The sequence below is a fragment of the Micropterus dolomieu genome, linkage group LG16 (assembly GCF_021292245.1).
Source record: "Micropterus dolomieu isolate WLL.071019.BEF.003 ecotype Adirondacks linkage group LG16, ASM2129224v1, whole genome shotgun sequence".
Taxonomy (NCBI): domain Eukaryota; kingdom Metazoa; phylum Chordata; class Actinopteri; order Centrarchiformes; family Centrarchidae; genus Micropterus; species Micropterus dolomieu.
In genome coordinates, this window is record NC_060165.1 from 4,076,054 (window position 1) to 4,100,090 (window position 24,037).

The following is a 24,037-nucleotide window of genomic DNA, read 5'->3' on the forward strand; positions in this document are numbered from 1 at the left end:
AGATCTGACAACTTTTAGGCCAATAAAAATGAAATAAAACAAGACTAGGACTGGGTACTGATATCTAATGACTGCTCAATGCATCAGTCATTACAAGAAAAGACTTTGCCTATTTGGAGTTGCTATTGCCAGAATTTTATTCAAGGCAACAGAGAAGAAAAAGTACAGTAATTAAGCAGTCAACCGGTACAAATAACATGTGAAAATCCATATAATTTTAAAAATAGGTCTATCAGAGGGACTTATGACCTTGGTATTTATAAAATGACCATGCCTCTAGTGTTTGGTATGTCTTATGTGTTGAGAGTCACTTTGGACAAGATACAGACACCATCTCTCTCTCTTCATCGTATGCAATGAACAAAATAATTTAGATGCAGTTTTCAAACAACAGAAACACTTTTATATTCATGGTTAACCCAAACAATGTCAAAACGTAAAAAAAACCCTGAGAGTGATGATCACGAATGATGTTTCCGTCTGTGTGTCTCATAGCTGTTTGTGATTGTAATTCTCCAGAGGTTATTCAGCAAATTCATTCTTAAATAATAATATAGAAAGAAATATATAAAACTGAAACTAATGTGGAGAAAAGGAAAACCATGGTTCAAATCCTCGTTTAGGACTACAAACTGGTCTGGTGCAAGAGGAGAGCGCATGCGTGGAGATCAACACCCTTCATTGCAAACCGGAAGGTGAAACGGAATTTCACCATGGAGTAATACATCCTTTCGATATTTACTATCTCTGGTGAGTCATAAGAGGTTGCTGCTGTCTGTGTCCTCGAAGGACGTTACCCTTGTTAAACTTCAACTAATAAAGAGGCCAGTTGATACATTGATCCTGTCCTTTTATCCGGCAGCATCCCCACAGGAGCTGGAGGAGCACGGAGGTAAGAGCCTGCTCTTTACTAGCATCTTTATGTTAGCTTAAACGCTGAACTGTGGAGAGGCACAAAAACCCCTCTCCTGTCACAGCGAGGATAGTAACGTACAGCTGGGCACCGGTTATTAACGCGAACATTACTGTTAATTAATTTTGTTCTCACATTAAAAATGTTTTAGGTCGCTGTTCGACCTTTATCAATATCGTGTTAGCTAGCTAACGTGTCGTAAAGGGGATGAAACGGAAAAGGAGCTCAACGCTCTCAACTGTTTGTGCGTCAGAGTTGATTTAACAGGGAAAAGTGATAAGTCGGTTCTACATTACCAATGCACATTATGTTACCAAGTGACAGTATGGACCGTCATATATAAAGCATTTTATAAGCACGAATGACAACTAAAAAATAGCACAATATGCTTTGTGATGTGCGCCTGGGGCAGATTGTGTATAACGTTATTGTAACAGGCAACACTTAACAAATGTCTGCGTTTATTATCATTCAATAAAATTCCAGGTCAGTTATTTTATTGGACATTACAAAGAGACTGCTTTAAACATAAAAATTAAATATCACACAACAAACAGGATTACATCAGATCTTACCTAAAAAGCAAAGCATTGCCTTTTGAGAGTTGTTAGCGTCACACATTTATCTTGCACATATTACAAATGGATCCAGAAATGCGTATTCTAAACTTTAATATTGAGCAACAGCTTTTCTTTTCCATTCAACTTATATATCACCTCCTTCGTTGGCATGCTGGTTGTCTGACTTTGGAGACTGCATCATGTGCTAGACACTGACGCTGTACTCTTTTACATACAGAAAACAAATAAGACAGGTTGATGTGTCTTTAGGTTATCATCATAATTAAATATCGCACAAAACGCATAGGATTACATCAAATCTTACCTAAAAAGCTAAACATTGCCTTTTAAATGTTGTTAGCGTCACACATATATCTTGTAAATTTAAATGGCTTTTCTTAATCACAAGATATAAGGGTACTGTACATTCACTACAAAGTCATACATAGACACTTTATACTTTATAGCATCACAGTGACTATCATCATTATAATGATTTTTTCCCCATTCAACTTATAGGCCTATAGTATATCACCTCCTTCATTGACATCATGCAGTAGGCAAACTTGACAAACTGTACTCTTTTACAAACAGAATACGGTACAAAACAAATAGGACATGTCGATATTTCTTTAGGCTACCCTCATAAAAATGTTCTTGGCTCCAGTGATGTTGAAATGAAATGAAAGTATGTGGTTGCAAGGACTTTTGAGAGAAATGTTGTCCACCAACAAAGGCCAGTGTTCTCCGCTATGAAGCCCGGCATGTTAACCTTTTACACCATATGAATTTGTACAGCAAGCTTTGTCCCAACAATAGATCACAATTAATACAACCCATGTACATGCATAAAATGGCCAAATATTTGCCAAAACTCTGTTAAAACATTTACTCAAATATGTGGCAGCCGTGCAAATCCAACTGCAGTCTCTTATCACCACAAAAATGCACAAACACAAAGGCCTGGTTGGATATCATCGTTCCCACTCCTGTTATCATTTAAGTTGGGAACCAAAAGGCAAACCGGTTAGTTTTGGAATAATATCTATCTTGTCTTCTTTGCCTCTTGAACGGAAGGAGGACGTGCAGACAGACAAGTTGAAGCTTTTAAAGGAATGAAGAAATACTGGCCAGAACAGTGATGGAGAAGAAAGGGAGGGCGATATAAACTGCGCTGGAGAGATATTCACTGTGACTCAACGCGATCAGACCTCCTGCCTCTGTCATGGAGCAAGAAGAAGCTGTAGCTCGGGAGGATGTGGACTCACAGCTGATGTACAGGATCGAACGTCCGGTCTATGATGAAGCTTTCATCCGGTCGCAGCTTCTCAACCGCAAAGAAAACACCACCACCCTCCGACAGAGGCTGGCACACCAGTTCCGGTAAGTTTACACTGAGGAATTTACCTCTGGATTTGTGCAAATAATTGTATCGATACACGGAGGCCAAGTATCGAATCTTTTATTATATAAATTGTACACAAGAATTTTACTTTATGGTACTATAATAATAAAATCAGTTGCTTTGGGGACATAATTTGAAGTTGAAAAAAAAGGTAATAAACTGCAATATATCGCAATATTTTTAAAATTGAAGCAAAAATGTCAAAGATTATTTTTTCTTAGCTTAATTTCACTGGAAATCGAATATCTTTGAACTGTTGGTCAGACAAATCGAGCTATTAGAAGAGACACTTGACGAATGAATTGATAATGAAAAAATGCAGCCGTACAGCATACAAAGTATGGTGCAACAGCTGAATCTACAACTTTTGAACAATAGGCTATTGTAATATAATCCAAGTGTCAGGTATCCACTTGATTCATTACTATTTTAATTGTTGTGGCTGTGACTCAGAAGGTAGAGCGGGCGCTCACCAATCAGAAGGTCGGTGGTTTGATCCCCTCCTCCAGTCTGCATGTTGAACTGACCTCGGGCAAGATACGGAACCCCAAGTTGCTCCTGAAGGCTGTGCCGTCAGTCTATGATTGAGAAGTTCCTTTCTGATGTGCAGTTGGCACCTTGCGTGGCAGCCTCAGCCGTCAGTGTGTGAATGGGGTTAATGTGACATGTAGTGAAAAGCAATTTGAGTAGTCAGAAGACTAGAAAGGCGCTCTAGAAGACGGCTTTTTGTTACTGATTAATTGTTTAGTCTTTGTGAAAATGTCCATTGCAGTTTTACAGAGCCCAAAGTGACACATTCAAACTTTGTGTTTTGTCTGAGAAACAGTCCAAAGATATTTGATAAACAGGAACTAATGTTGTCAAATTACTTTAAAATTGATCTTAAAGTTTAAAAATAGTTGATTGATTGTTCGTTCATTTTCAGCTGACTTGATAAACTGATTTATTTAAGTGATCATTTCCGCACCCTCAAAGAAATTCACCACTATCACGGGCTAATCTGACACTATACGATTAACAAAATTAATGAGCATCAAGAGTGTGTGCCTCTGGCCTTTTATGCATATTTGAACAGTGAAACACTGACTCAGTGTCTGACTCAGTGTTTGGATGTGAAATGACACAATGCCTGACAAGGTTAAAGAGCAGATTTTGTGGTTTTATTCTAGGGTGTGTCCTGTAATCTTGATGGGAGTAGAAGAAGAGTATCAGGACTTTTTGATAGAATAAATTTTCCCTCGCAGTGTACAAAAACACAAAAGAGGTAGATAATATCGGTGGCAGACAACCTCCGCACTGGTATGTGACTTTTCCCTTAACAACATGAGCTGTCTACCAGGTTTTACAATTTTTGCAGTTAGCACTAAAGATGTGGCTGTGTTAACCCAAGAATTAGACTATAGAAAAATCTATATCTTTAAATATATGTGGTCTTTAGCATTTATCTGACGCAATCTGTCAATGAGTGACTAACAATTCAAGAGCAGTATATTACTGGTTTAAACCTCTCTTTACGATCATTAAATCAGTAAACGGCAGTAAAAACAACACGAATATTGTCCTGTGCTGACATCATTGGTCCATTTTATAGTTCTCTTTCTGACATTTAGTTCCTTGTTAAGCGTAATCCTCCCATCTCGCTCAGGGTGATTGTCTTGTAAGTGTTCACCCAATAAGATGTGCTAACTTTGTGGGTATACAGGTCATCAGGAGTCAGGTGAGTGAAGCAAGATTATTTTCCGTTAGTAAGGAAGAGGATTATGTTGTGTCACATTTTAGCTGACCAAAAATGCCCTTTGATAAGGAACTATCGCTGATGAAACATGGATTCCAGGAAAAGCTTTTCAGTAGTTAAAAAGATGCATTTTCTGTGATGGTGCATGAAAAGTCAATTTTTTTATTTAATTTAGTACAAACTGAGAAGTTAATCTACTTGTTTTCTTTCATAGGTGTTCATCAAAGAGGGCCAAGGCGGCAGTTTTTAGCTTCCTGCCAATTCTAACATGGCTGCCATCCTATCCAGTCAAGCAGTACCTGTTTTCAGACGTGATCTCAGGTCTCAGCACAGGAGTTGTGCAGCTACCTCAAGGTCAGTGCCCTGCAGCCCCAGTGGCACCACAGTCTACAGTCCCTTTCAGACATTTCAGACATTCATTTTTGGAAGAATAGTGTTCATCTCTGCATTGGAGTGCTACAGAGTGCTCTATGACAGGGAGGAGTAAAGCTATTTTAGAGGATTGTGATGAAAAAAAACTTCTTACAGAGACACTTTATTTGTCAGCCATCTGTATGTTTGCAACCTTAAAAACACTACCGTTTATAGATTGATGAAGCCAGCAGCAGTGGGATGTATTCCAAGGTTTTGTAGTAGCCTCAAGTTAAAATTGAGGGTTAGTCATCTGTAGAGCTACAATAGTGTAAAGGGCCAGCTGCCAACTCCTGAGGGGCTGCTTTCAGCTTCATGCTGTCTTTGTTTTGCTATCTCTGTAGCTCGGAGGTTGTGTTTCAATCCCCTGGCTTCTGGGACTGTTGGGTTTATTTACGTTCTCCCTCTGCTCTGCTCCACAGGTCTAGCCTATGCTATGCTGGCTGCTGTGCCTCCAGTTTATGGTCTGTACTCCTCGTTCTACCCCGTCCTGCTGTACACCTTCTTTGGCACATCCAGACACATATCCGTAGGTGAGAAATTGATTAAAACGTTTCTGGCCATAAATCTCCTCCTACAAGCCAGATCTGGTGCCAGCTTATCTCCCTGTGTGTATTGTTCTGTAAGATAACATGCCAAATGTATGTCAAATATGACAAAAGGTTTCGTTAATGCATTTTGCATTTAACCTTTCCCAAAGGCCTGCTCTCTTAGTTACTGTTGCTACGCCTGTCAAGCTCTCTGTTCCTGCACGGCACATATGCAGTTTACAATGATAATGGTAGCAGATTTAGTACGTGGAATTCTAAGTAATCCTCCTTAAGGAAAATGTGTGTTGTGTAGAAACAATGGGTCCTTGTTTTTAGACTGACGTAGACAAAAGCAGCTTCTCATTTCTCATTTCTGGGGACAGTTGATTTTGTGGCTGAAATGACAACTCTCGCTGGCAGATTTCATCAGTTGCTTGTCAGCTTATGTTAGCTTCATGAGTTGGTTGAAAACGCTCTCTCCGGCTGAGATTTTAAAATTCAGAACTCTGGACCTCCATACCCAGAGAGACGACACTCAGCTGACACATGTTGATTGGCTGAGTGTCAGGGGGTGTGAGGGGTGTGGAACAGCTAGCAGTTAGTGAATAGTACATAAAAGCTCTAGATAATATTACGGATCATTATGGGTTATGCTTAGTGTCATTGTACCTCTGCATAGTTAAAAAAAAAAAGGTTGCATCCTTAATCAATCACTGGTTTATTGCAACAGTACGCACAGGTGCACACTGGGTCTGGCTGTATGCTAAAATGCTCGTAAATCCTCCACCGGTGACCTTTGCATTCACTTAGGAATTTTTACCTTCAGTGAGGTGTGTGAGGCTGAGGGGACTGGTTATATTATGCTAACGCAGACTGTGGAGGACTTTCAGGCTGCTGAGAGCGTCAGCAGCCACTGCATTGCGTAGCATTGTGTGTTTATGTGTGTGTGCCAGAGATGCTCACAAGTCTTTGAGCTAGAGTTCAAGTCAAGACTCAAGTCACTATAATGAATTTTGTATCACCTGCTGCGTTCAATCCAGCTGCTTATAAAACTGCATGGCTATAAGGAATTCTGTAACTGTAACCTGTTTTGTATTTACAGAGCACAACCATGTAATGTACAATGCAATTAATGACAGCTTATTACTACTGTAAGTCAAAACACCTCCCGACTGTCAAACCCAGTGTAACGTTAACTAAATAAAACTGTAACTTTACATGATCAACAATAAACCTGTAACCTGTTTGCAGCCAGCATTAATAATTAGCATGATGACAGCCAACGGGACGTAAATGATTACGTTAATCGACCACCACAAGTTTGGCAAGCAAACAAACGCTCATTCATCTTTTCATAACAAATGACAGTCGGAGTTAACCTCCGGTAGGTCGTGAAGCAAGAAGCAAGCTAACGTTAGATGGGGGAATAACAGCAAGCTCATCAGACGTTTCCAAAAAATAAACATTGTTCACGAGTCCCGCACCTCGAGTCTGAGTCGAGTCTGAGGTCTTCCAAGAACGAGTCTCAAGTTGAGTCTGAAGTCGGGCTCGAGTCCGAGTCTCAAACTCGAGTCCCCATCTCTGGTGTGTGCACTACGCGGTTCTGTCCTTTGCATTGATATGTGTGTTTGTGGCTGCAGTTGCTGTGGAGCTTATACTGTATTGTTACATCTCTGTGTTGTCTGCCTAGATGATCTTTTATTCTACTTTTCATTCTATATGAAGGGCCATACTATTTAATTAAAGTGCCTTGTCTATAGACTTTTTTATTTCTTCATTTCATATTAATTTAAAGTTCAGAGCTGTGACAGGTTAATTTTAGTAAGGCTATACAGAGGAGAATTTATAATCAGTTGTATGCACCGGCTGAAAAATGCCTCAGTGGAATTGGAACTGATTTATTGCTGCAGGCTCATGTTACTGATGTTGTTCCACTAGTAAAGCTTCAGTGCATAGTTGATTCCTAAGATATGATTGGACTATCGCTGCTTGGCGGTGGGGTTTAGCGAAAATTCCACAAATTAAATATTGGGATGACCCAAGCTTTGGCACCTGGCCAACCTTTCCAATATTTCCAGGAAAGGAAAGTTCCTGTCATTGTCTTAACCCCTGTTTTCGTCCTGTTTTTAACAGTAAATGTGCCATCAATCTAGAAAATGATAAAGATTAACAGACCTTTGTGGCATAATATTTCTAGGAAAATGATTCTGGTAGTTTCCTAATCCTGTGTTTGCTGGAATTTATCATGTTCTAAATCAGTGGTCGATATAAGGTTAAGCGGTAGTCAGTCAGTGACCTTTTCACGCAGCCAGATTGCTCTCCGCAGTCAGCGCCAAGAACAGTATGATCAGCTAAATCTGCCTCCGTCCCAGACACACGGGGCCACTGCTCTGGTTATCAACTCAGTTAACTATCTGAAGATTAACAAGTTACAGGCTGATCCATAGGATGAGGTGAAATGAGATGTCATGTGGAGGAAATGTTTTCACTCAGATGTGATAATACGAGTGAAAACATCTCATCTATCCGGCTATTTTCTTTCCTAAGATAAGAGTCCATCTGACAAATGGGCACAAACGACTCTGAAGCTGCTAGACCTTTTAGAACACATGAGCTGATCTAACATCACCAACAGGAAGCTGTTGACTTCGCTGTAAAATAGCCTCTGCCAAAAATCTCGCCTGATAGCAAGTTGATCCCTTTACTTCTGGCAGAGAGCGAGGGGGAATAACTGGCCTGATGTTCAGGCGCTGGGCAAGATGGCATTTTCACTCGGAGGAATACACACACACTTAGTGTATGATACTTGATACTGTACAGCACTAAGTCTGGACTTAAGTGGGGCTAAGGTGAAATCCGTCCATGTTTCAGACATGATGATGTTTGACAGAGGACTGTTGTGTTTGGTTTGGCGTTGCTCTGCTGCGTTTTCCTGCAGTGAAGGCCAACACTGATAAGAAAAGAGACTGTGTGTCTGGGCAACTGATTAAGATTAGACATTTGTCATTGATGTTCCAGTGGAAACCCTAGCTTGACCTACGTTTGTGTACCTTATTGGCATGAAACCCCAAAATCTAGCTGTACTTTTGTTATAAGGTCACAGCTTGGGAAAGAATATTGGAGGTACCAGGCCTCTTTACACATATTATATAGTAGGGCTGAACGATTTAGGAAAATAATCTAATTGCAATTTTTTGTAACCAATATTGCGATTTAATATGCAATTAATTGCACTAATTTAAGCTATTTACCTTCTGTATTATTCAAAAGGGACAAGCAGTAAATCAGTGTATAGTATGACCTACACAGTATTCGATAGATTAAACATACACTGTTCTTTCTTGTGGGCCAGGCCTGTGTTATGATGAAATTAGGTGATGCTTTAATTATTATTATGAGCAATGGTGGAGAAGAAATATCAAATTATAATAAAATGAGAAAGATAATTTGAGTCAAGTCGTGGCATTAAATAATGATATAATATCAGGTCGGCCTACAGACCACAAGAAGTTCACCACAGTGTGTTATACAGTAAGCGCTCAATACATCACTAAAGTTTCTGTAGTGTCAGCTTCTGTCAAGCTTAAGGCTGTTGTATAACAAGAAATCAAGGTACAGCGTAACGTGTGAAGTTGATGCTTCCTCTGCAGACTGCTTTCCTCTTGGGTGTGATGTGACCAGAGTGTAATCGCAGCCTTTGCGATTAGAAAATCTCATTTTATCATATCGCAATAAGATCGCAAATGCAATTAATCGTTCAGCCCTATAATACATCAGTCACAGTTTGAAGGTAAATCTGTTACTGAAACACAGAGTTTGACTGTGCTACAATTTCTTTTAATATGGATGTTTCATTGAAATGCCTTGTGTTAGTACTGTGCTTTCATTTTTGCTCCCTTCTGCTGCTTGTTGTCTCCCGTGGCTGTGTGTTGTATGTTTAGCACTGGTGGTGGGAAAAAAACTGTTGCCAATGTCAGTATGGCATCTTGTAGTACCGTCAACCTTTGGCTTTGGCACAGTATGTTGAGGAAATTTATTTCATGTGGTGTTCTAATCCCACCCCATGTTGTTAAATGTGTTAATGTTTATCCTGGTCTTAATGAACGGTGGTCTTTAGTGGCCTTTTCAGACAGCTAGATCTCTTTCCACAGTTTGTGCCAAGAACAGTATGATGAGCTCAAACTGTCGTTTCTGTCCCAGGGGGTCCGCTCAATTAACTATATCTAAAGATTCATAAGTTACAACAGCAAGAAAATTGTGTGACACCCCCCTTCTCACCCATCTGACTACTTGATTTCCAAGAAAGGGCTCCAAGTAATCTCAAATGTCAGCTGTAACATTTTAAGTCCACCTGACAAATGGATTTGATAAACCAAACCTACTCAACCTTTTTAAGATCTGGGCCCTGTTTCAGAAAGCGGCTTTAGTAAAAAAAAACTCAGTCTAGATTAGTTTGTTAACCCTGAAGTGAGGGGAAACTCTTATTCCTCATTAGAAAGTATGTCAGAATCTAAATCCCAGTTGGATATAAGTTTGTTACTCAGGACTATCTAAAGTTAACGCTTTTATGTGCTGTCAGTTATTTCTTTGAGCAGCGGTTTTTGACTTCACATTCAAATATTACACGGCATCAAGTCACAATAAAACCTCTGCATGTTCTTTTTTTAATTACAGTGACTCTATGCACACGAGATACCTGTACGTTTGTTAGAGCATTCCACTAAGATGTTTAGTGCACATAATGTGTAATCTCAGTTTGTAAAAAGCTGTATAAACTTAAGGCACGGAGGATCAATGAATAATTATCTCTATCACTCATGATGTGATTGGTTGCACTGTTGGAATGCAACTCCTAGAATATTTGAGATGATATATTAATATTTCTGAGGGAGCAGGATCATGGTGCAGCCGTAGAATGTAGTTAGAAAGTGAGCTTTTTAAGCTGTGTATGGTCAGAACGTAAACAGCACTTCACTGACATTGATTAAATTTACCACATTTGCTGATGTAGCTGAAATAAACCACCAAATGCTGTTGAGCCAAGACCCAAAAGTTCAAAATATAAAATTTTCTGTATTATAACCTCAACACCCTTTTCAAGTGAGCTTACAATCATTTCTCTGTGTCTTTTGAGGTATAGGTATTTTTCATCTTCAGTTGACATATTATCAGTATTTTGTCCCTGTCAGATTAAAGCTGAACAAATATATTTAAAATATAATGTAGGCTACAGCCTAATACACAGCCAGATTCCACCACTTTATCATCTCATCAAGGAAATGTAAGTCTGGTAAGTGGTGAAACTGACAGCTAGCTAGCAAACTTAACGTTGCCTTTTTTAAATTCTTATTCTTCTTTGGTGTTTTATAGCATTACCGTCACCTACTGGATTAAACAGTGCAAAATATTAACAGTGTCCACCCAAAGTCATTCCATTCATGACTATAGTCATACGTCCACTGGACTTAGCTGTTGCTATAGTGAATCGTAGTGTCTGGTTTTTTTCATTCACCGCTTACTCTCAGAGTGTACTGAACTGAAATGAACAACAGGAAGCAGCTGGCTTCACTGTAAAAGGTAGGGTGTATTCACAGACCCACAGACACAGTTTAAGGTGCATGTTTTCACTTCGATTCTTCAACTATTCGTTGTCAACGCTAGTGGACATCATAGTCCTGTGCAAAACCAACCTGGAAAGTACTTCCATGAAGCTGTTCTGTTTGTGTGTGTGATCTGCAGGCACCTTTGCGGTGATAAGTCTGATGATCGGGGGTGTTGCAGTGAGGGAGGCCCCCGACAACATGTTTTATTTCCCTCCTGCCAACGGAACTAACGGTTCTGACGTCCTGAACGTGGAGGCTCGTGATGCCAAGAGAGTGCAGGTGGCCGTTGTGCTCACGACCCTGGTGGGAATCATCCAGGTCAGCCACTGAAAGCTGCTGTTGCTTTAGTCTATCTGCCTTCAGCCTCCTCCAGTGTCAAAACATCGCAGTAAAGTGATGCCGCTCGCTCAAATCTTCTCACGCTCAAAAATCACTGTTTACCCAAAGCAGCAGGCTCTCTGAATCCCTGTTGATGTATCCACCTCTTTAGTTTTTATTCAAACAAAACTGTGTAGCGTGTTCTTATCCCCTTACCTCTTTTATTGCTTTCTTAATATCTTTTTTCCTTTCTTACAGATTGTCCTTGGTCTTCTCAGGTTTGGCTTTGTGGCGATCTACCTCACAGAGCCCCTGGTGCGAGGCTTCACTACAGCAGCATCCGTGCACGTCGTCGTCTCTCAGCTAAAGTACCTGCTGGGTGTGAAAACACAGCGCTTCAGCGGGCCCCTCTCTGCTATTCGTGTGAGCTTTAATAGCTTCTGGAGGGTTTTTGGTGGGAAAGAGTTAAAGAGGAGCCTATGAAGTCTGGTTTTGTTGTATGTTTGGTAAATGTAAAACATCAATTTCTTATTGCTCTTGCCCCAGAGCGTCATTGCGGTACTCTGTGACATCAAAAGCACCAATGTCACCACACTCATCATGGGACTTGTGTGCCTCGTCTTCCTGTACGTGATCAAAGACCTCAACGAGCGTTTTAAGAAGAAACTGCCCATTCCCATTCCTGGAGAGATTATCGTGGTCATCGTGTCAACCAGCCTCTCGTATGGCCTGGCCTTATCAGAGGACTATAAGGTGGACATAGTCGGGACAATACCAACAGGGTAGGTTATTGGATCGTCATTTTGTCTGGTGGATTTTCTGGCGCAGGATTGAGAGAGGTGTATTTCAGTCATGGGATTTTAAAACTGGGAGTTCTGTGTTGTGTTTCATATCTGAATTGTATTCATTTCTTCTTCGCCACATCAGGCCGTGAAGGAACCATCATAACATTACAGCAGAAAAATATTTACACAGCGGCGTGGCCGTACTAAAAGTGTTTTCTTTTTTGTTCTCAGGCTTCTCCCTCCTGTCGTTCCGGAGTTCTCTCTGTTACCCAGTTTGATCACAGACTCCATCGCTATAGCAATTGTAGGGTTCTCAATTGGCATCTCGCTTGCCAAGACCTTTGCCCTGAAGCACGGCTACAGCGTGGACGGCAACCAGGTGAGCGTGGACCTCTGAGGAGCTGCAAACCTGACAATCAGTGCGTTTACATGCATTTAAGTAACTAGGTTGCAATGCACCTCCTCTAATAAGCAGATTTCTTAAATGTCATGTAAAAGAGAAACTGGGTTCTTTTCTGTAATTGAGGTAGGGGATTAGAGAACCTGTTTTCCCCAGCTTTGTCCTGGGGAAAGCTGATTTTTCCATGTATTATGGGTAACCAGGTTTCTAATCGGCTTTTTATATGTGATCGTGCGCAGGACAAAGACGTCATATCAGTATACGGAGTGATACATTCTTTGTATTTAAAATAATTTTAACCAAAATCTGACTTAAATGCATTTGTGCTATGTGAAAAAGTCTGTGCTCTGCCTGTCCCTCACAGCGATGCCAGTCAACACACACACACACACACACACACACACACACACACCAAAAACTACTCACTAATAAAGTAATAACAAGAAACGCCTCTAAAATGAGGTTGAACGTAGATGAGAAATCTGATCACAGACCAGAGTGCACGTAAACGTACCGAGTTGTTTGGTCTGAGCCACAGTGGAAACAAAGGGCCGTGTTGTTTTTTTTGTATTTGGTTTGTTTTGGTTCACGCTGCCCAGTGATAAGAATACTGGAGCATGCAAACACAGTCACATGGATCCATAAGTAGGGCTTGGTGTGAAACAGTAAATATTGTAATTTCAGTCACTATGCTGTACGTTAAAGTATCTGGTATAGTATGGAAAATGCCGTGTGTGAGAAGTCACTGTAACTCCAGCCTTTGTGCTGTTGTGCTTTCAGGAGCTGATTGCCCTGGGTCTGTGTAACTTCATAAGCTCTTTCTTCCAAACCTTCACCATCACTTGCTCCATGTCGAGGAGCCTGGTGCAGGAGAGCACTGGTGGGAAAACGCAGGTAACGCACCAGCTCCACTACAGGAGCGATTGTACTATCTCGCTGGACTAAATTGGTGTTGTGAAACCATAAATGAAATGAGAGTTGATGTTGACACAGTCCTCGCTGTATGTGTTTAGATTGCAGGGCTGCTGGCGTCTCTCGTGGTGCTGCTGGTGGTGGTGGCCATTGGTTTCGTTTTCCAGACGCTCCCTCAGGTGGGTGAGGCTGTCGGAGCTGATGACGCAGAGCTACCAGCTTCCTGTCTGACAGCCCGGCGTCACACACCGAGCCACAGACATTTTTATTTTCTCTTCAGTCTGTTGAACAAACAGCGGCTGACCGCTCCACTGATAAAGAATTCAAGTCTCAAAAACGAGTTAATGCTTCGTGTAAAAGAACCACTCGAAGCGCTTTACACTGCATGTCCCCTTCACAAACACTCACACACTGATGGCGCAGCCTTCAGGAGCAATTTGGTGTTCAGTATCTTGCCCAAGGACACGTGCAGACTGGAAGAGCCGGGGAACGAACTGACCTTCTGATTAGTGTGCGACCCGCTCTGTCTTTTGATCTCCTGATGAGATCAAAAGACTACCAGGAGCTTTGAGTAACGTGTCTCTGTATTGTTTTCTGCTCATGTGGCTCTATCTTCTGTTCTGTTTCCCAGACAGCGCTGGCTGCCATCATCATGGTGAACCTGTTGGGGATGTTCAAACAGTTCAGAGACATTCCTACTCTGTGGAGGACCAGCAAGCTCGAACTGGTCAGTCTGTCATATCAAACTCACGTCGTAGCGTCCCAGGGACAACCTGAAGACTAAACAATCGACCAGGGTCTTGTTCTGCATTTTTTATTCCCTTGCGGTTTCTGAATAGGCCTGATTTCAACTGGTAGGGAGCTCTTCTCTCAACACAGACTGACACCATGAGCAAGACACACTGTGTCTTTAGTCAGAAAATGGGAACACAAGACATTACTGACTCCACTCTTAATAATGTTACACTGTGTAGAGTAGTTAAGGGGAATTTTGGTGAGTTAACCAGTCCCAGTAAATTTTACAAGGTGCTTATGTACACATTAATGTGCATTGCTGCCATAGCAATAAAAGGATACTGTTCCAGGAGAGAAATGTTGGTGCTAAATCAACTGAGCAGTTAAAGTTTTGAATGTATTAATTGAGAGCACATTTTCATTTTCGTTTAGGAGTCTGTCACTTTAAATCAGATTAACACAAATTGGAGGCAGATAAACAGTATTAGCTGATCCGGGCCTAATTTCCTTACTGTGTGTGTGGGCTGACGTCCATCTGTGTTTTTACGGGATTGGGAGAGGTAATTGTAGGGTCTAAGCAGTCAATGCCTGTGACAGCGTATACTGCACAAACAGGATAAACTGCATTCTTTTTACTTGTGACTCGACAATTTTTAGAAGGAACAACTGTACTTTTAAAAGTGCTAAGTGTGTGATTTAAAAAAAAAAACAAATAGATCATTGTCAGATTAAATGTGATTCATCTCTTCTGTTACTGAAGTCAATGGATACAATGACTGAGAGATCACACGTCTGTGATATTGTGAATGTGTGACAAAATAACAAACACAACCAGTTTCTTCCCTCTCAGATGAGGAAAAGAGGATGTAGGTGCTTGTATTTACCATCTGCTGGAATACCTCATGTCAGTTTATTTCTGTTTCTTCCCTTTTCTCTCCCAGGCCATCTGGCTGGTAGCCTTTTTAGCGTCTGTGCTGTTGGGTCTGGAATACGGCCTCCTGGTGGCCGTCGCATTCGCCATACTAACAGTCATCTACAGAACACAGAGGTACTGATAAAGGGCTGCTGCTTGTCTTTGTTTTGTTAACTCCTCACCATTATTTACTGTAATCACTGAATAAAGACTATATATCATAGCATGTGAATACATTTGTGTGGGCAGGTTTTGCTGGCGCTCCATGCGTGTGAACAGAATAATTGTGTCAAAGTTAAACGGTCGAGTGTTTCTGACCTGTCACCTTGTCTTCCAGCCCTAAAAGTGCCGTCCTGGGCCACGTTCCAGGCACCGGGCTCTACTGTGATGTGGATGAGTATGAAGAGGTGAGTCTGTTATGAGGAGGAGGAAAACACAGAATTGAACCCAGGCGGAAAAATTCACACAGAGCCTGATGGCGTGAACTCTGAACGCCTGTGATTTGTGGTTTGTTCCCAGGTGGCTGAATATGAGGGGATTAAGATTTTCCACTCCAACTCTTCAATCTACTTTGCTAACAGTGATCTGTATGTGAACACCCTCAAGAAGAAGGTAATCCCAGCTACTATGTGTGTTTGTTTAGAAAGCACTGTGTAGAAACCTAATCTGTGGAGGAGAGAAATAGTAGAAACAATCCATGGAATTGATTTGGTTATAAACAGACTGTGAAAGGTTTAATGAAATCTAAAACTGACAAACATCGTTGGCTCTAATGTGGGTTTTCATCACTGTTAGCCAGAGACATGTAATTATATGAATGTGAAAACAATTTGGATGTAAGCTAACAGTTTTATTGTGACGGCAACAAAAGGAGTGGTGAAAAGAGGAAGACGACAACCTGTGGCTTCAGGGTGCCGATATCTTATTTAGTGATAATCATTAATAATAATCATTCTTTTCACTTTAATTGTACCTCAGTAAAGTTGAGGTACAATTAAAATGACTTTTTGAAAATGAATGAATACTCAGGCCTTCCACTGCTGCCTGGGAGAATGAGAAAAAAGCTCCACCAAGTGACTGCGTTCACCCTCCTTCAACCAGGCTACAGTCGAAACTTTTCCTGTCTTGTCAACATTTAAAAGACAGAGTAATACCACGAGCTTTGTTGGCAATCACCCATTTAACAAAACAATTAGGATATTTAAAGATGCCACGCTGGTTTTAGGGACTGTGGTGGTGGATTTGGGCTCTCCAGGAGTCAGTGAGATCCAACAGCTGTTGTCCTGGACAAACAGGAAAAACATTAGCAGCTGGTCATTGCCATGAAGGACATGCAGGAGTTAGAATAAAACATAACTGCTTTACTCCCTTGCTGTTCTCTATGTACAAGTTATCATTAGATTTACTTTGCAGCAATCAGTCAGAATTCTTTAACAAGACGCACCTTTCTGAAAGTGGTACCTCATGTTTGCTAGTACTGATGATGTCTTCACAGACGGGAGTCAACCCTGAGCACTTACAAGCTGTCCGGAAAGCTAGAAAAAAACAGATGGCGAAAGCAAATGGCAACCACTACTTTCCACTGAAGGTTTATGCCAAGGTGAGTCCTCCTCTCCTTAGTTGCTTATTGTGCATTTATATGTCAGCTTTGTCGTAGTGATTGAATTTCGTAGATTCTGTACGGAGAAATCCTGTAAAGAGCCTGGCGGTAAACTGCATTTATTTGATCTAGTCTATGAAAACCATAGTTCTTACACATATAGGAAGCTTGCACATACTTAAAAAATGACAACCTTGTTTCTTTGACTGGTTCCAGTATAAGGATGACGGAGTGACCCACGAGGTTTTGTCCGATAACCACGTGGCAGAGGAGCAGAAGAACAGCCAGGACAGACACAGCGAGTCGGACTTAGAGGAGCCCGTCTTCCTTGAACCTCTAAGCGCGGTTCACTCCATCATCCTGGACTGGACGCCTGCCAGCTTCATTGATTCTGTGGGAGCCAAAGCCATCAAACAGGTTCTTCCTTTTTTTACAATATCAGGTTCACTGCAACGAAAAATTTCAATTCAGGAAAGTGCATGTTGCAGGAGGAACCCTGACGTTCAGGACTTTACCTCAGTGAGTAAGTCAGCGTCTGTCTCCGCAGGTTATTAAGGAGTATGCAGCAGTGGATGTTCAAGTGGTCATAGCCGGCTGCAGCAGTAAGTAATCATGCTGATTTTTCTCTGTTGTATAAAGCATTACTGCAGTCAACGGAAACACAGTAACTGGTACTGTAATTTATTGAATCTGAAGTCCCTGCAGTTGCCTTTTTAAGATAGCCTGGATGATTATATCTTGACTTGCACACCATGTTTATAGTATAATGACATGAAGTAATGGTGATACTTTTATATCAGTAGTATCAAGATTGTCTTGCAGACTGATTAAGAAAACTTGATCTCTAATATTGTCCAAATATACTAAATTCTCCAGTTTCTTACACGGGGCTAAAAAAAAGGATTTTTTAACCATCCCATTTATATGAATGAGTGTAAGCTGCAATTGATTGTGATTGCTTTATATTTTGATGTTATTTTGTCTGGTTTTATTCATTTGTAATGCATTGTATCAATCTATCCTTATTGTGCAATTAAATATAAATTCATGAATTTCTTTATACAAATTAGCTAGGATTAATTTGGTCAAGCCAAATCTTTTCCATAGTCTTCTGGTGGGCTGTGATCAGGTTCCTAGCTTCACCATAATACTGTAGCATGAGAACAGCGCTGCCGTCTGCTCTGACTGATCTTGTATCTTTGTTCTGCTCTACAAGGAAGCCTGTTGTCCGAGCTGGACACTTTACAGTTTTTCACCGGGGTCATGACCCCGGAGATGGTGTTCCCGACCGTTCATGATGCTGTACTGCACTGCCAACACTCAAATTCCCAGCATCCATAAGCTGTTCAAACCAAATGAAAGGACCTGAAAACACAGAACGCCTGTAACCGAGGACAAATCACTGCAGCGGGGAGGTCCTGACTTGGACAGCCGGTATGGGAGCTCCCGCACCCAACTGTAGGAGCGATGCAAGGCTCCACTGACGTTCCAGCATCACACTACAGATGAACTATTGAATAGGAGAGTGCTTGTAGCCCAGGTGGATGTCTTTCCCTCATTAAGGACTCAAGAGTCTGACAACCTTGTTCACTTTAAAGTGATCAGGGCAGCGAGACACAAGGCAGTCTAATGAGGCTTTTATCCAATCAGAAATTCAGAATTGAGTTTCCAGCTGATTTCCTACAGCCTTAATCCTCTGCCTCCTCTCTGGAGGGAGGTTGTTTAGAGTTGCACTTTTAAAGTATTTTTGTAGTTCTGTTTTAGGTTCTTACTTCTCTGCTATGAGAAGTAAATTTTAAAGTATGCTGCTGCTTCTCTGGTCCAAGTGACCTCTGTAGAATGAGTCCAGTTTGTGGTGGAAACAGACAAGCTGCCTCTCATTATCATGCAGATATCAAATGTTTATGGTTACTGAGACTGAAGTTGTGTACTGATGGAATTTGATTACATTTCAGTTCTGTGGAATTGTGTATTTAAACCAGCTAAAGAACCATCATTGGTCAAATGGTAGTGTTATGTTTGTTACAGTACATTTGCACTGCTGTTTGAGTCTACATTGTATCTGTCAGGATGTTTTAGCGCAAGTGTATTCCTATTGAAAGAAAGATGTTGTGCCCTTATTTAATAACACAGGATGCCTTAAAGTTAATATGTGGTTATTTTGCAACTTTTAACAAAAGAGACTCAAATCTGGAATAAACTTTATTTTCAAGCAAACAAGACTGACAACAGAAAGGACAATATTTTTTGACTCTCGGCATCTTTTGACAGTAAAAAGCCAAAGTGGAAACTGAAACACACACGCACTCAGTTGTAGGTCATGTATCTGGGGGTGGCACTGAACTTGGCGTAGGACTTAATGACTTTGTTAACGGCCTCCAGGAAGTCTTTCTCGGTGGCGATCTTCCTGCGAGCTCTGATGGCGAACATGCCCGCCTCTGTGCACACACTGCGGATCTCAGCGCCTGGCAGGAAACGGACAACATTAAATTTCTGCTTACAGAACGAACAGGAAATACTGTGTAGTAGTCACTGATGTAGCAACAGCCTCTAGTTTCTGTGTCAGATTTCTAGGTGCATTAGAACAGCTACTGTGCAGGGTTTCCTAGCCAATTATAGAGATGGTGTTGTCTTTATAAATAGCTGAGATGTAATCAGCTAGATGAGGTGAAACAACCCTAAGATTTCCCCTGAGTCATCATCATCTCTGTCCTGTGGAAAATAAAACAAAGCATCTCCCAGACATGAACTTTTCACGACCTAATCAAACGTCTGTTTTCAGCTCGGTGACGACACACTGGGTTAAAAATGGTTTATTTAGCTTAAAAATAAGGAGAATTGTGTCAACCCATAAAAGAAAAGTTTTATCCTTTCCGTGACAAGGTGTTGTTACAGTGCACCATTGTGGTCACACATCAATACTACACTAGTGAACAAATTACTTGTAACTTATCTGGAATGTCTAGCTGTCAATGTCCCACATAAGCAACACAAGAAGCATTGAGAATCATAAACTTCTCAAAAGCTTGATCAGTGTTAAGGTGAGCATGGAATTTCAGAACAGGAAATATGAAAACTGTTTTTTCTTAAAAATGAATTAGCTAAGAGATTAAGGGGAAAGATGGGCTGAATGTCTTACCGGTGCTGTTGGGACAGAGACGAGCCAGCAGCTCAAAGCGAATATCTCTCTCCACACTCATAGAACGAGCGTGGATCTTGAAGATGTGTGTGCGACCCTGAGAACACAAACATGAGTGAGGCTAGGGGTTCATTAAAGAAAAACAGTTGGAGACAAACACACACAGTATAACATTTTGACCAGAGTGTGTGTCACGATTTCAATTCAAAATCAATAATTGAAAGGAGCTTCTGACTCTGTGGTAAGTAGCGTTTCACACAACTCTGCAGTAAAGAATGCAGGAGGACGCCGTAGTAACGCTCTGTGACTGTGAACACAACATACGGCCTTTCAGTAACTAAAATACTCCTTAGAGCACGTTTCTGTGACTGCAGCAACAAGCTGGCCCCGGGAGAGATGCACTTTCCACAACAAACCCGCTACGGCACATATCAGGGTTCAGGTTACCCACAAGGCCTCATTCCTTAAAGGGGGGCTGGTGGCTTTTTGGAAAGTCAAGCTGTTGTAAAGTTCCCTTCTGCCATCTGGTGACTCTTCTTATTGTTTGGTTTTTAAACAGTTTGTTACCACTTTACTGGTGAAATAAGTTTTTGTCATTACATTTGAAATAAATGATTTTAACATACGGCCATAATGTGGAACATTATACCCCAAAATATGGCAGTTATATCACACTTGATACCATGGAGACTATGTTTTTAAGGAAGAATTTGAAAATGTAAATGACAACTGTCAGGAAACAAAACCAATGATCTGTTTATCTTTACAAATCAAGATTAGTCTAACAATCCAGCAGCCTGGGAACCAGACAAATCTGCAAGCTCATGTTTTATTTGTTCTGGCAGACTTTTTTTTAAGGAGGATCTATTGATTGAAATGCAATATAATATACACAACCATGTTTTCAGTAGTGTATAAAGACCTCACATAATGAACCGCTAAGTTTTTGTTACATTAGAATGAGCCATTTCTAGCTACATAACGGCGGGTGTATGTAGATAGGACAATCGCCATGCTGCACGCGATGCTTCTACAGTAGCCCAAAATGGAAGGGTGGCTCAGGAGGTAGAGCGGGTTGCCCATTAATCGGAAGGTTAGCGGTTCAATCCCAGGCTCCTCCAGGCTGCATGTCGAAGTGTCCTTTAATTCGCTAGTAAATCCTGTATAAATGTGTAACTAAAACACATTGTAGTGTAAAAGCACTTTGAGTGGTCAAAAAAAGACTAGAAAGGCGCTACACAAGTATGAAGCTCCACAGCGCGCATTTGAATAAGTAGGAAGTAGTAGTAGTCGTCATCTCGCTCTCTCAGATGAACCTTTAAATCAAATGGTGACACCCGTACTAACCACATCGACAGTTTTAAGGTCAATTTATGACGAGCGCGAACATTTAACTCACCTCCAGGTCAGGCAGGCTGAACTCAATCTTCCTATCCAGACGTCCAGGTCTCATCAGGGCCGGGTCCAGGGTGTCCGGTCTGTTGGTGGCCATCAGCACTTTGATGTTGCCTCGAGGGTCGAAGCCGTCCAGCTGGTTGATGAGCTCCAGCATAGTCCTCTGGACCTCATTGTCTCCACCAGCACCGTCGTCAAAACGAGCACCTGGCAGGTTCAACAACAAAAGGTTATTGTGGAAGACTGCAGTCTGCATATACATTTTAAAGATATTCAGTTTACTTTCTTTACACTGCTTTCAAAAAGTAACAAGCAGAATTCCACGATAGGTAGAACACATGAAAGAAAGTGGGGCAATTCTCACCTCCAATGGCGTCAATTTCATCAAAGAAGATCAGACAAGCCTTCTTAGTCCTGGCCATCTCAAACAGTTCACGCACCATCCTGGCTCCCTGCAAACAGAGACGGTCCAAAATGAGTGTTTAGTGGGATTCAGTTTCTACACCACTGCTATTCTTTGCCTTGTACGTTTGTACTCACCTCTCCCACATACTTCTGGACCAGCTCGGAGCCGATGACTCTGATGAAGCAGGCGTCGGTCCTGTTAGCCACGGCACGGGCGCACAGGGTCTTTCCAGTGCCGGGCGGCCCGAACAGCAGCACACCTTTTGGAGGCTCAATACCCAGATTGACAAACCTCTCAGGCTGGTGAGTTGAGCAAAAAGGAAAAACCGGCTGATCAGTCAGGCCAGAGACATGTCTCTTGTCTCACTGTTATATTACACTATAATAAAGTGGAAACTTAACTAAGGTAATGATTATTTACAGAACATGACCGGACAGTTCATTTCAATCTGTAAATGTTGTGACACTCACATGGAGGAGCGGGGTCTCAACCACTTCCCTCAGCTTCTCAATCTGCTCCTTACATCCACCAACATCACTGTAGGTCACGTCGGGCTTCTCCTCCACCTACAGCATGAGAACAATCAGTTGCAGCTTATTGTGGAACCCATCACAGCAGTTTGTGTTATATGTAATTTAGTAGTGTGTTCTCATAATTAGCGGATTCATACCTGCATCATGGTGACAGTTGGATCAATCTTAGGAGGTAGAGGAATATGGATCTGATACTTGTTTCTGTCAACACTGGAAGGACAGAAGGGACACTATATTTAGCAAATTGTTTCACTCGTCATCTCACAAAAATGGGACTTTTACAACAAACTGGAGACATTTAAATAAAACTTCGGCCTCACCCGACTCTCATGCCCTCCTCGATGTCTGTTGGGGCCACCTGGTCGCTCAGGTCCACCACAAACTTGGCAAACTGTTTGACGTTGATAATGTATTTGGGGTCCTCAGAGTCTGCGTTGATGATCTTTGTGCATCTGTTTGATGAACACACAGAAACAAACATTTGGGACTACCAAACGGATATACTGTACAAGGTCAAATATGAAAACAAAGATGTCTTCTGTATTGGAAGGGAACGTGGTTAAAAAAAACTCAGAGCAGAATATTTAAGGTGGTTTGTGTGGCAGAATATATTTTATACTAGTATTCTGATGAGGATGATTAATACAGTCGCAATGTTTTAAGATGAATGCAGTAGGAGAGATGATTAAGCACTTGCTAAAGCCAGGAGATACAGTGACTTTCTTCACAGAATAAAAAGCAAATACATGTCTAAAAGGGTACCCAGTTGTGGTCGACCGATATGGGTTTTCAATGGCCGCTGCAGATATTTAGAGAGCATGGTGGCCGATGGACGATGGAAAAGTCATGTAAAATTCCATTATTCCATGCAGAGTACAATCTAATACACATTTATCTTAGCCAGTAACGTGTTGTTTTAGATGGACAGGAGTTTTTAATCATTAATGAAATAGAAAAATAAACTGGATTATCCTGTAGATTTCAGAACGTGACTGGTGTTTAAGAGAGAGTGGGGTACACTTTGTCAAAAGTGATGTCATTCAACTGCATTATTCTCTACAGTGTAACAAAATATATTTGCACAGTTATGGTTTTATATTAGATCTGCTGCCATTTAGGATGATACAGTGAGGAAAATAAGTATTTGAACACCCTGCTACTTTGCAAGTTCTCCCACTTAGAAATCATGGAGGGGTCTGAAATTGTCATCGTAGGTGCATGTCCACTGTGAGAGACATAATCTAAAATAAATAAATCCAGAAATCACAATGTATGATTTTTTTTTAACTATTTATTTGTATGATACAGCTGCAAATAAGTATTTGAACACCTGTCTATCAGCTAGAATTCTGACTCTCAAAGACCTGTTAGTCTGCCTTCAAAATGTCCACCTCCACTCCATTTATTATCCTAAATTAGATGCACCTGTTTGAGGTCGTTAGCTGCATAAAGACACCTGTCCACCCCATACAATCAGTAAGAATCCAACTACTAACATGGCCAAGACCAAAGAGCTGTCCAAAGACACTAGAGACAAAATTTTACACCTCCACAAGGCTGCAAAGGGCTACGGGGAAATTGCCAAGCAGCTTGGTGAAAAAAGGTCCACTGTTGGAGCAATCATTAGAAAATGGAAGAAGCTAAATATGACTGTCAATCTCCCTCGGACTGGGGCTCCATGCAAGATCTCACCTCGTGGGGTCTCAATGATCCTAAGAAAGGTGAGAAATCAGCCCAGAACTAC

General features: G+C 41.2%; 2 protein-coding genes across 3 annotated transcripts in view; one reads left to right on the plus strand and one right to left on the minus strand.

The window, feature by feature from the left end:
• Positions 1-655: 655 nt before the first annotated feature.
• slc26a5 (solute carrier family 26 member 5) lies at positions 656-19,040 on the plus strand. Of its 2 annotated transcripts, XM_046072361.1 has the most exons (19): positions 656-750; positions 863-892; positions 2,551-2,856; positions 4,828-4,967; positions 5,447-5,557; positions 11,294-11,475; positions 11,734-11,898; positions 12,022-12,257; positions 12,492-12,639; positions 13,441-13,554; positions 13,674-13,751; positions 14,204-14,299; positions 15,249-15,355; positions 15,558-15,627; positions 15,740-15,832; positions 16,716-16,820; positions 17,037-17,237; positions 17,368-17,422; positions 18,037-19,040. In XM_046072361.1, the coding sequence occupies exons 3-19, from the start codon at positions 2,699-2,701 to the stop codon at positions 18,159-18,161; spliced, it is 2,184 nt and encodes a 727-aa protein (XP_045928317.1). In that variant the 5' UTR covers positions 656-750; positions 863-892; positions 2,551-2,698; the 3' UTR covers positions 18,162-19,040. The 2 variants fall into 2 exon arrangements, with proteins under 2 accessions (XP_045928317.1, XP_045928316.1); XM_046072360.1 differs by lacking the exon at positions 656-750 and having other exon boundaries at positions 761-892.
• psmc2 (proteasome 26S subunit, ATPase 2) overlaps positions 19,010-24,037 on the minus strand; it is a 6,739-nt gene continuing 1,711 nt past the window's right edge. The window contains exons 5-12 of the mRNA XM_046072371.1: positions 22,614-22,745; positions 22,431-22,503; positions 22,231-22,326; positions 21,895-22,059; positions 21,719-21,806; positions 21,359-21,561; positions 19,960-20,056; positions 19,010-19,285 (exon numbers count right to left, since the gene is read on the minus strand). Of these exons, the coding sequence (XP_045928327.1) occupies positions 19,128-19,285; positions 19,960-20,056; positions 21,359-21,561; positions 21,719-21,806; positions 21,895-22,059; positions 22,231-22,326; positions 22,431-22,503; positions 22,614-22,745 (1,012 nt within the window). The 3' untranslated portion in view covers positions 19,010-19,127. The remainder of the gene's footprint in view (positions 19,286-19,959; positions 20,057-21,358; positions 21,562-21,718; positions 21,807-21,894; positions 22,060-22,230; positions 22,327-22,430; positions 22,504-22,613; positions 22,746-24,037) is intronic.

Bases quoted from the DNA above. Each gene is read 5' to 3' on its own strand.
- slc26a5 (XM_046072361.1), top strand. From the start codon at position 2,699: ATGGAGCAAGAAGAAGCTGTAGCTCGGGAGGATGTGGACTCACAGCTG. The intron at 4,968-5,446 runs GTCAGTGCCCTG...TCTGCTCCACAG, and splicing joins AGTTGTGCAGCTACCTCAAG to GTCTAGCCTATGCTATGCTG. The intron at 15,833-16,715 runs GTAATCCCAGCT...ATGTCTTCACAG, and splicing joins TGAACACCCTCAAGAAGAAG to ACGGGAGTCAACCCTGAGCA.